We start from the raw sequence: 12,996 nt of genomic DNA on the forward strand, positions 1-12,996 counted from the left end.
ACAAACAGGAAAAGGGATCGGTGGCGGCTAGTAGGCCGGTGACAACGACCGCCGAGCACCGCCCGAACAGGCAGGGGAGCCAACTTCGGCGGAAGTCGTGACAGCTGCTGTAATTGTGAAATGCTTCTTCCTGAAGCGTGATTGGTACATTGATAAAATAGAGTTAGTAAATAACAACTCTTTTAGCTGTTCACTCACAAGGGTTTCAAGTATTTTCACCAGGGGTGACAGCTTTGAAATTGGCCTATAATTATTTTAAATAATTGGATCTCCCCCTTTTAAAAGTGGTAGGACAAATGCTGATTTCCAAATCTTTGGAATTTCATTACATTCCAGGGTTAGATTGAACAGATATGTAAGTGGTTCAGCTATGAAATCAACTGCCAGATTTAAAAAGCAGGGTTCCAAATGATCAGGACCTGCAGGCTTTCTCTGATCTAAGGATTTCAGGGCTTTATGTACCACCTGCACTGAGAATGACAAAAAGCAAAAAGTTTGACCAGCTCTCACTGGTTCATCCACACAGGGTTGTACAGAGACAGAGGACACTGAATCAAACAGCCTACCAGATGATACAAAGTGCTCATTGAAACAATTCTGCATTTCAGTTTTGTCACATACAGCAACAGAGTCCTTCAAAACACATGACGGTAATTCATTAACATTACTGTTACCAGACATAGACTTAATAGCTTTCCAAACCTTTCTAGGGTCATTCAGGTTATCAGTGGTAACAGACATAAAATATTCAGACTTGGCCTTCCTGAGAAGAAAATAACACTTGTTTCGTAACTGCCTAAAAATAAGCCAATCAGTATCAGAACATGATTTCCTTGCTTTAGCCCAGGCTAGATTACGGTCGTGAATAATACAAGACAGCTCAGAAGAAAACCATGGATTATCCCGCCCTTTAACCCTGAACCTGCGGAATGGGGCATGTTTGTTTACTATTTGGGAAAAAACACCATGAAAGAATTTCCAGGCAGTTTCCACATCAGGGATAAACTCAATCTGCTCCAGTCAAAATAAAACAAATCATGAAAGAAAGCCTGCTCATTAAAACACTTCAAATTTCTCTTACGAATAAAACGTGGGTTTGTCTTAGGAACATTAGTATTTCTAACAGCAACAACAGCACAATAGTCACTTAAATCATTACAAAAAACACCAACCTCAGAATATTTATGTGGAACATTTGTCAATATCAAATCAATCAGGGTAGATTTATCTGGGCATTTAAGATTTGGGCGAGTGGGTTAGTTAATCAACTGGGTAAGATTCATAGAATTACAAAACATTCTTAAATCATCAGACACCGGCTTTAACCAACACCAGTTGAGATCACCAATCAAGATAATTTCACTGGAAAGAAATTTAGACATAAGGTGCATCAGAGAAGAAAATTAATCACCGAAAGCAGAGGGGGGTCTATAACAGCCAATCACAGTTATAGAGAGACCTTTTGAAACCTTAATATTCAAAGCAAGAAATTCCAACCGTTTACAAATAGTTTCAGACTTTGCCACACTTACAAGGAATTTAGTTTTTACATATATAGCCACACCCCCACCTTAACTCGATCAGTGCGATACACATTGTAACCACTTATACAAATATCCTTATCAAGATCAGACTTGCTGAGCCAGGTTTCAGAAAACACAATTACATCAGCATCAGTTGATTTAGCCCAAATCCTAACCACATCCATTTTTGACAACAGGCTGCGTACATTTAAATGAAAAATACCAAAACCAGATCTAGATTTAAAATCAGAGGGGGTTTGGAGACATTGCATATCAGGGCCAGGGTTAGGTTGCACGTTACCTGATATCAACAAAAGAAGAATATCTAGGCACCTCTGTTTAATAACCTTGTACGGCTTCTCTTTTTTAAGAGACCTACTGCAAGCGAATTCTACAAGTGAGTTTCCAGACAGTACAAAACAGTCATTTAAAACCATTAGACTTTTGTAGTGAGTGCCAACTGAAGAAGATCTTCAAAGGTAAGGCATTAATTTTATCGCTATTTCTGACTTTTGTGGCTTACTGGTGCTCTTCCATGCCGTCCCTGAGAGGGGTGCGTCACTTGAGTGGGTTGAGTCACTGACGTGATCTTCCTGTCTGGGTTGGTGTCCCCCCCTTGGGTTCGTGTTGTGGGGGAGATCTTCGTGGGCTGTACTTGGCCGTGTCTCAGGATAATCAGTTGGCGGTTGAAGATATACCTGTAGTGGTGTGGGGGCTGTGCTTTGGCAAAGTGGGTGGGATTATATCCTGCCTGTTTGGCCCTGTCCGGGGGTATCGTCGGATGGGGCCACAGTGTCTTCCGACCCCTCCTGTCTCAGCCTCCAGTATATATGCTGCAATAGTTTATGTGTCGGGGGGATAGGGTCAGTCTGTTATATCTGGAGTATTTCTCCTGTCTTATCTGGTGTCCTGTCTGAATTTAAGTATGCTCTCTCTAATTCTCTCTTTCTTTCATTCTTTCTTTCTTTCTCTCTTACTTTCATTATTTATTTCTCTCTCTCGGAGGACCTGAGCCCTAGGACCATGCCTCAGGACTACCTGGCCTGATGACTCCTTGCTGTCCCCAGTCCACCTGGTCGTGCTGCTGCTGCCTGAGGCTATGGAAACATGACCTGCTCACCGAACGTGCTACCTTGTCCCAGACCTGCTGTTTTCAACTCTCTAGAGACAGCAGGAGCGGTAGAGATACTCTGAATGATTGGCTATGAAAAGCCAACTGACATTTACTCCTGAGGTGCTGACTTGTTGCACCCTCAACAACTACTGTGGTTATTATTATTTGACCCTGCTGGTCATCTATGAACATTTGGACATCTTGGCCATGTTCTGTTATAATCTCCACCCGACACAGCCAGAAGAGGACTCGCCACCCCTCATAGTCTCTTCCTAGGTTCCAGCCTTGCTAGGGAGTTTTTCCTAGCCACCGTGCATTGCTTTTGCTGTTTGGGGTTTTAGGATTGGTTCCTGTACAGCACTTTGTGACATCAGCTGACATAAGAAGGGTTTTATAAATACATTTAATTGATTGATTGACTAGACAGCCTCAATAGAGTACAGAAATAACAGTCTCACAAGACAGCCTCAATAAAGCACAGAAAGATCTCACAGAACTTCTGTCTTTCTCTCTCTTTCTTTCCCTTCTTTTCTCTCACTCCCTCTCACACCATTCTCTCTGACTGTCTCTTTATCCATCTCCCATTCTCCCTCCCTCCCTCCCTCCCTCTCTCCCTCCCTCCCTCCCTCCCTCCCTCCCTCCCTCCCTCCGTGTGTCTGTCTGTCTGTCCCCATATACATACTGGAGACAGACTTCCTGTCAGTCCGTCTGTTTGTCCGTCCATCCGTCTGTCCGTCTTTCTCTCTGCTTCTCATAGAAGCAAAGTGTAACGGTCACCAAGTATAATTTGCAGCGGTAGAGCCAATGGTTAGGCAGAACAAAGTGGTAATGTAATATAATATATAATAATGTAATATAATGTAGATCTGGAAGGGGAAGGGAACAATCAGTATGATTCTCCATTGCTGATGAGACGCCATCAGTTGCCTGCCTCTGTGTGTTGGAGACAGTCATGCAAATAAACACTGCTGTCAATTTACCCTCAATTGGCTCTGTGTGTGTGTGTGTGTTTGTGTGTGTGTGTGTGTGTGTGTGTGTGTGTGTTTTGTGTTTGTGTGTGTGTGTGTGTGTGTGTGTATATTGGTGTGTGTGTGTGTGTGTGTGTATTGGTGTGTGTGTGTGTGTGTGTGTTTGTGTTTTGTGTGTGTGTGTGTGTGTGTGTTTTGTGTGTGTGTGTGTGTGTGTGTGTGTTTTGTGTGTGTGTGTGTGTGTGTGTGTGTGTGGTGTGTTTTGTGTTTTGTGTGTGTGTGTGTGTGTGTGTGTGTGTGTGTGTGTGTGTGTGTGTGTGTGTGTGTGTGTGTGTGTGTGTGTGTGTGTGTGTGTGTGTGTGTGTGTGTGTGTGTGTTTTGTGTGTGTAGGTGGGTGGGTGGATAGGAATGTGCATGCTTGAGCCAAGAAAAGGAAGATAAATCATATTGAGAGGTGGAAGCTATAGTATCTACAGGCCACGGACTTCACTGAGATTGAACCCTGCAATCTTCCCCTCTTAAAACACAGATAGAACAGATAGATAGAACTCTCTCTCTCTGTCTGTCTGTCTGTCTCTCTCTTTCTCTCTCTCTCTCGGAGGTCAGCGTGGAGAGTCTAGTGCTTCGTGCAGACATAATTTCACGACTCACTGAGCTCTTTGTGGTTGTTTTTACAAAAGAAAACTGAACTATCAAAATGTCTTGTGTGATAGTTTCTACCTCAGGCGCGGAGGTAAAGGGTTATTAGGAGTACCAGATCAGAGGGAGAAACTAACCCTAGCTCCTAACTCTAACACTAAAACTAACCCTAGCTCCTAACTCTAACCCTAAAACTAACCCTAGCTCCTAACCCTTAATGTAAGTCTAACACTAACACTAATTCTAACCTTAACCCTAATCCCCTAGAAATAGCATTTGACCTTGGACCAAGGACACAACATTTTTCATTTACTGTTGTGGGAACTTCTGGTCCCCAGAAGAATAGTGAAACATGTCCACACACACACACACACACACACACACACACACACACACACACACACACACACACACACACACACAGACACAGACACAGACACCGTGCCTGTCCCTGAGAGGGAGGGTGAAATCTAAAGTTTCCTCATACGAGTCCAATAGACCCCTGCCGTGCGGTCATATTGTGCAGCATCTCTCTCTCTGGAGATCAATGATCCAACACAGCTCACCCTGGATGACCTCTCACACACGCATGCACAGACACACACACACACACACACACACAGACAGCTGATAGTGTGTACATGTTTGCCTCTATAACCATCAGCATCCACACACAACGGAGAGAAGGATAAATTGTGTATGTGTGTGTGTGTGCTCTCTCACCCTCTGTGCTGAGACCAGGGCTGGAGGTAAACTGGGCCACGTCTACGATCTTCACAGCAAACTGCTGTCCTGCGTCTCTGTTGATACATCTTCGTACCACACTGAATGGACCCCTGCACATGACCGAACGCACACATTAACATCTCATACCTTTTATACAGGACAGAAGACATTAACATCTCATACCTTTATACAGGACAGAACATATTAACATCTCATACCTTTATGCAGGACAGACCACATTAACATCTCATACCTTTATACAGGACAGACCACATTAACATCTCATACCTTTATACAGGACAGAACACATTAACATCTCATACCTTTATACAGGACAGAACACATTAACATCTCATACCTTTATACAGGACAGACCACATTAACATCTCATAGTAAAAGTAAAGATACCTTAATAGAAAAATTACTCAAGTAAAAGTCACCCAGGAAAATACTACTTGAGTAAAAGTCTAAAAGTATTTGGTTTAAAATTGACTTAAGTATCAAAAGTCAAAGTAGAAGTATAAATCATTTCAAATTCCTTATTTTAAGCAAAGCAGTTGGCCACATTTTCTTGTTTTTTAAATGAATGGATAACCAGGGGCTCACTCCAACACAGACATAATCTACAAATGAAGTATGTGTGTTTAGTGAGACCGTCAGATCAGAGGCAGAAGGGATGACCATGGATGTTTTCTTGACAAGTGCGTGAATTGGACCATTTTTCTGTCCTGCTCAGCATTCAAAATATAACGAGTACTTTTGGGTGTCAAGTAAAATGTATGGAGTAATTTCTTTAGGAATATATAGTGAAGTAAAAGTTGTCAGGCAAATTCTAACAAGATGGAGGTCGGCAGCATGACAGTGGAGATGCATGATGCGGCTAATTACTGGTGGTGCTAGCTGAACGCCAAGGACGACCAGATCTGGGCGGCTGCTGAGCTCGTTGAGTGTGCCATCAAGGACTTCCCACAGCCGTGGTAGCACTGCCTACCCAGCCAGGAATCCGTTGGAGAGGCTGGTCCAGGTGTGGCGGTTCCTAGTGGAGGTGCTAGAGGTTGACTTGCCAACAGAGGGGGCTGTTCCCGAGCCGGAGGCTGTTTCCGATGTCCGAGTTGCCCTCTTGGTCTTCTCCTGAGGGGGTGCCAATTACTACCGAGTTCTAAACTGCCTCTGGAAGCAATGTCAGCACAATAACGGTTCCTGTTTCAGCATGACAATGCCCCCGTGCACAAAGCCAGGTCCATACAGAAATGGTTTGTTGAGATCGGTGTGGAAGAACTTGACTGGTTTGTATTGAGCCTTGACCTCAAACCCCACGGACACAGTTAATTTCCTGTTCAGAGAATTGACATGTAAATGGGGCGTTGTTCGAGCACATAGTTATTGAATAGTAGTAACTTATCCTGACGGGACATACATTTTATTTCCCAGATGGTATTCATGCTCTAAAGCAGGAGGATTTAGCTGGTATAAAGACATATGTTTATTATCTCAACATGTATGTATGGTATTCATGTGCTTTGAATGTTAATCGAACAGATTGTGTAAGGGCTTGCCACTGGTCAGATGCAACATGGGTATTTAAACTCGGTCATTTCTTTGTTTGCAGGTCAGAGACAGACAGGTAACAGGTTGGCATGCTGCCAGGTACAGGATTGAGTTTATTAGGCCTCATTTTTGTTGGTCGTCCTGTTTATTTATTTTTGTAAATACGTGTACAGTCACCGGCTACATGATTTCTTCACCTTCCAAATAAAAAGCCTCACTTTGGCAAGAAAAATCCCCCGACTTCGTCAACCTTCTCACTGTAAAAATCCCCCGACTTCGTCAACCTTCTCACTGTAAAAATCCCCCGACTTCGTCAACCTTCTCACTGTAAAAATCCCCCGACTTCGTCAACCTTCTCACTGTAAAAATCCCCCGACTTCGTCAACCTTCTCACTGTAAAAATCCCCCGACTTCGTCAACCTTCTCACTGTAAAAATCCCCCGACTTCGTCAACCTTCTCACTGTAAAAATCCTCTCGCTGGGTCAACCTCACAACAAGACCTTGAGACTGTTTTATTTATTTAACCAGGAAAGTCAGTTAAGAACAAATTCTTATTTACAATGACGGCCTACAATGGCCAAACACGGGCGACACTGGGCCAATTGTGCGCCTCCCTATGTGACTCCCAATCATGGCCGGTTGTGATACAGCCTGGAATCAAACCAGGGTCTGTAGAAACACCTCTAGCACTGAGATGCAGTGCCTTAGACCGCTGTGCCGCTCGTGATGACACTACCCAGCGTTCCAGTTTAGCAGTTCCATCTCAACTCCAGTCACTTCTGATATTGTATCATTCTATGATGGGGAATTGTATTATCCAACACACAGTCAGTGAGAGGTGTTTAGTAAATACAAGGTTTCCACTGCCCTCCCTCACATTCCTCTCACAGTAGTTTGTCAGTGGCACAGAGACGAGGGCAGAGGTAGCACAGGGGTAAGATCTTCGTAAATACAGTCCTAGTGCTTACAGCACACGCACACAAACACACACGCACACAAACACACACACATGCACGCACACAAACACGCACAGTCTTGTACCCTAACCCCTAACTCTAACCACTACTCTTACCCTAACCTTAACCCTAACCTAAAAACCTAACTTTAACCCTAACCCTAAAACTAACCCTAGCTCCTAACTCTAACCCTAAAACTAACCCTAGCTCCTAACTCTAACCCTGAAACTAACCCTAGCTCCGAACTCTAACCCTAAAACTAACCCTAGCTCCTAACTCTAACCCTGAAACTAACCCTAGCTCTTAACTCTAACCCTGAAACTAACCCTAGCTCCTAACTCTAACCCTGAAACTAACCCTAGCTCCGAACTCTAACCCTGAAACTAACCCTAGCTCCTAACTCTAACCCTAAAACTAACCCTAGCTCCTAACTCTAACACTAAAACTAACCCTAGCTCCTAACTCTAACCCTAAAACTAACCCTAGCTCCTAACCCTTAATGTAAGTCTAACACTAACACTAATTCTAACCTTAACCCTAATCCCCTAGAAATAGCATTTGACCTTGGACCAAGGACACAACATTTTTCATTTACTGTTGTGGGAACTTCTGGTCCCCAGAAGAATAGTGAAACATGTCCACACACACACACACACACACACACACACACACACACACACACACACACACACACACACACACACACACACACACACACACACACGCGCACACACACACACACACACACACACACACACACACACATACACACACACACACACACACACACACACACATACACACACACACACACACACCCCTTCCTTGGAAAGCAGAGCCTCTCCTGCCTCAGGTGTGTGTAGGCTACACAGTTTTTGATTAAAGATGACACAGTTCACATATCCTCAGAGAGAGAGTGTGTGTGGGTGTTGCTCTTTCTCTCCTCATTTCCCTCCCTGTCTCCCTCTCTCTCTCCTCCCTATCGACTCCCCCCCTCTCTCTACCCCTCCCTCGCTACCCCTCCCTCTCTACACCCTCCCTCTCTACCCCTCCCTCTCTATACCCTCCCTCTCTACCCCTCCCTCTCTATACCCTCCATCTCTACCCCTCCCTCTCTATACCCTCCCTCTCTACCCCTCACTCTCTATACCCTCCCTCTCTACCCTCCCTCTCTATACCCTCCCTCTCTACCCCTCCCTCTCTATACCTTCCCTCTCTATATCCTCCCTCTCTCTACCCCCCCCTCTATACCTTCCCTCTCTATACCCTCCCTCTCTACCCCTCCTTCTCTCTACCCCTCCTTCTCTCTACCCCTCCCTCTCTACCCCTCCTTCTCTCTACCCCTCCCTCTCTACCCCTCCTTCTCTCTACCCCTCCCTCTCTACCCCTCCCTCTCTATTCCCTTCCCCATCTCTCTCTACCGATCTCTCTCTACCCCCCATCTCTCTCTACCGATCTCTCTCTACCCCCCATCTCTCTCTACCTCCACCCATCTCTCTCTACCCCATCTCTCTACCTCCACCCATCTCTCTCTATCTCCACCCATCTCTCTCTAGCTCTACCCATCTCGCTCTACCCCATCTCTCTTTCCCAACCTCTCTCTACTCATCTCTCTCTACCATCTCTCTCTACCCCTACCCATCTCTCTCTCTCCATCTATCTGTCTGTGTGAACTTTTAGTGAACTGAGTGAGGCAGCTTTTAACCAGGAGACAGAGATAATGTACACACACACACACACACACACACACACACACACACACACACGCACACACACGTCTAGATCACTGACTACATCAAGAAGCGGCAGTCAAAACTAGTGGTTATAGATAAAGATAGATGAGCAGTAAATATGTACAGTGGGAAGAAAAAGTATATGGACCCTTTCGAAAAACTTTTTATAGCTTTTTATCTGATCTTCATCTAAATCACAACAATAAACACAGTCTGCTTAAACAAATAACTAACAAACAATTATATTTGTTCATGTCTTTATTGAACAAACCGTGTAAACGCTCACAGTGCAGGTTGGAAAATTATGTGAACCCTTGGATTTAATAACAGGTTGACCCTACTTTGGCATCAATAACCTCAACCAAACAATTTCTGTAGTTGCGGATCAGACCTGCACAACGGTCAGGAGGAATTTTGGACCATTCCTCTTTACAAAACTGTTTCAGTTCCACAATATTCTTGGGATGTCTGGTGTGAACCGCTCTCTTGAGGTCATTTCACAGCATCTCAATCAGGTTGAGGTCAGGACTCTGACTGGGCCACTCAAGAAGGCGTATTTTCTTCTGTCCAAGTCATTCTGTTGTTGATTTACTTCTGTGTTTTGGGTCGTTGTCCAGTTGCATCACCCAACTTCTGTTGAGCTTCAAGTTGCGGACAGATAGCCTTTCATTCTCCTGCAAAATACCTTGATAAACTTGGGAATACATTTTTCCGTCGATGATAGCAAGCTGTCCAGGCCCTGAGGCAGCAAAGCAGACCCAAACCATGATGCTCCCTCCACCATACTTTACAGTTGAGATGAGGTTTTGATGTTGGTGTGCTGTGCCTTTCTTTCTCCACACATAGTGTTGTGTGTTCCTTCCAAACAACTCAACTTTAGTTTCATCTGTACACAGAATATTTTGCCAGTAATGCTGTGGAACATCCAGGTGCACTTTTGCAAACTTTATTTGGACAGCAGTGATTTCTTCCATGATGTTCTCCCATGGACACCATTCTTGTTTAGTGTTTTATGTGCTGTAGACTCATCAACAGAAATGTTAGCATCTTCCAGATACTTCTGTAAGCATTTGGCTGACTCTAGGATTCTCTTGAGCATTCTGCGCTGTGCTCTTGCAGTCATCTTTGCAGGATGGCCACTCCTAGGCAGAGTAGCAACAGTGCTGACATTTCTCCATTTATAGACAATTAGTCTTGCCGTAGACTGACTTTCAGAGATACTTTTGTAACCCTTTCCAGTTTTATGCAAGGCAACAATTCTTAATATTTTCTGACATCTCTTTTGTTCGAGGCATAGTTCACATCAGGCAATGCTTCTTGTGAATAGCAAACCCAAAATCTCCAATCTCAACTCCAGGTTAGTTGACTCCAATGAGCTTTTGGAGAAGTCATTAGCGTATGGGTTCACATTCTTTTCCCAATCTACACTGTGAATGTTTATATTACACTGCCTTGAAAAGTATTCACCCCCTTGGCTTTTTCCCTGTTTTGTTGCATTACAACCTGTCATTTAAATTGATTTTTATTTGGATTTCATGTAATGGACAAAACAGTCCAAATTGATGAAGAAAAAAATAATAAACGTGTTAAAAAAACAAAACAAAAACAGAATAGTGGTGCGTGCATATGTATTCACCCTCTTTGCTATGAAACCGCTAAATAAGATCTGGTGCAACCAATTATATTCAGAAGTCACATGATTAGTTAAATAAAGTCCACCTGTGTGCAATCTAAGTGTCACATGATCTGTCACATGATATCAGTATATATACACCTGTTCTGAAAGGCCCCAGAGTCTGCAACACCACTAAGCAAGGGGCACCACCAAACAAGCGGCAACATGAAGACCAAGGAGCTCTCCAAACAGGTCAGGGACAAAGTTGTGGAGAAGCACAGATCAGGGTTGGGTTATAAAACAATATCAGAAACTTTGAACATCCAACGGAGCACCATTAAATCCATTATAAAGAAATTGAAAGAATATGGCACCACAACAAAGCTGCCAAGAAACGTCCGCCCCACCTAAACTCACAGACCAGGTAAGGAGGGCATTAATTAGAGAGGCAACAAAGAGACCTAAGATAACCCTGAAGGAGCTGCAAAGCTCCACAGCGGAGATTGGAGTATCAGTCCATAGGACCACTTTAAGCAGTACACTCCACAGAGCTGGGCTTTACGAGAAGACTGGCCAGAAAAAAAGCCATTGCTTAAAGAAAAAAAATAAACCAACAAGTTTGGTGTTCACTAAAAGGCATGTGAGGGACTCCCCAAACATATGGAAGAAGGTACTCTGGTCAGATGAGACTAAAATTTAGTTTTTTGGCCATCAAGAAAAACACTATGTCTGGCGCAAAACCAACACCTCTCATCACCCCGAGAAAACCATCCCCACATTGATGCATGGTGATGGCAGCATGTTTTTTATCGGCAGGGACTGGGAACCTGGTCAGAATTGAAGGAATGATGGATGGTGCTAAATACAGAGAAATTCTTGAGGGAAACCTGTTTCAGTCTTCCAGAGATTTGAGACTGGGACGGAGGTTCACCTTCCAGCACGACAAGGACCCTAAGCATACTGCTAAAGCAACACTCGAGTGGTTTAAGGGGAAACATTTAAATGTCTTGGAATGGCCTAGTCAAAGCCCAGACCTCAATCCAATTGGGAATCTGTGGTATGACTTAAAGATCGCTGTACACCAGAGGAATCCATCCAACTTGAAGGAGCTGGAGCAGTTTCTCCTTGAAGAATGGGCAAAAATCCCAGTGGCTAGATATGATTAGCTTGTAGAGACATACCCCAAGAGACTTGCATCTGTAATTGCTGCAAAAGATGGCTCTACAAAGTATTGACTTTGAGGGGGTGAATAGTTATGTATGCTCAAGTTTTAATTTTTTTGGTCTTATTTCTGGTTTGTTTCACCCCAAAAATATTTTGCATCTTCAAAGTGGTAGGCATGTTGTGTAAATCAAATGATACAAACCCCCCAAAACTCCATTTTAATTCCAGGCTGTAAAGAAAACAAAATAAGAAAAATGCCAAGGGGGGTGAATACTTTCGCAAGCCACTGTATGTGTTCAATATAGACAATAAAAATACAATAATGACTGTGTTATTAGTATAAGTACTCTGTGTGACTTAGATGAAGATCAGATCACATTTTATGTCAAATTTATGCAGAAATCCAGGTAATTACAAAGGGTTCACATACTTTTTCTTGCCACTGTAGCTCTCCAGCCTGTGTGTGTGTATGTGTGTGTGGTTGACCATCTCTGGGCAGTGTGCCTCTGTACATCACGCTGCTGACGCTATGAAGATTTAATCTGCTCACCCTCTGCTATAGCATGTGTGTTTTAGGCACGCATAGCACACACACAGGTGTAATCATTTTGACGTGGCTGCCTGTAATTTGTTAAGGATACAAAATCCATTCCAATAATTCAAGCTCACGCACACTGGCACGCACTGGCACACACTGGCACGCACTGGCACGCACTGGCACGCACTGGCACGCACTGGCACGCACTGGCACACACTGGCACGCACTGGCACTCACACAGGCACTCACACACAGACTCACACTGGCACGCACTCGCACTCACACAGGCCCTCACACACAGACTCACACAGGCACTCACACAGGCACTCACACAGGCCCTCACACACAGACTCACACTGGCACACACTCGCACTCACACAGGCACTCACACAGGCACTCACACAGGCCCTCACACACAGACTCACACTGGCACGCACTCGCACTCACACAGACACTCACACAGGCACTCAC

At 44.1% G+C, this 12,996-nt stretch overlaps 1 protein-coding gene across 16 annotated transcripts in view; it reads right to left on the reverse strand.

Annotated features, from left to right (window-relative positions):
* The window catches only part of LOC110504742 (peripheral plasma membrane protein CASK), a 273,170-nt gene that overhangs the window by 171,466 nt on the left and 88,708 nt on the right, over positions 1 to 12,996 (reverse strand). For all 16 annotated transcript variants that reach the window (XM_036975207.1, XM_036975191.1, XM_036975202.1 and 13 more), the window contains one exon: positions 4,968 to 5,080. In XM_036975207.1, the coding sequence (XP_036831102.1) occupies positions 4,968 to 5,080 (113 nt within the window). The remainder of the gene's footprint in view (positions 1 to 4,967; positions 5,081 to 12,996) is intronic.

The sequence above is a fragment of the Oncorhynchus mykiss genome, chromosome 3 (genome assembly GCF_013265735.2).
Source record: "Oncorhynchus mykiss isolate Arlee chromosome 3, USDA_OmykA_1.1, whole genome shotgun sequence".
Lineage (NCBI taxonomy): Eukaryota > Metazoa > Chordata > Actinopteri > Salmoniformes > Salmonidae > Oncorhynchus > Oncorhynchus mykiss.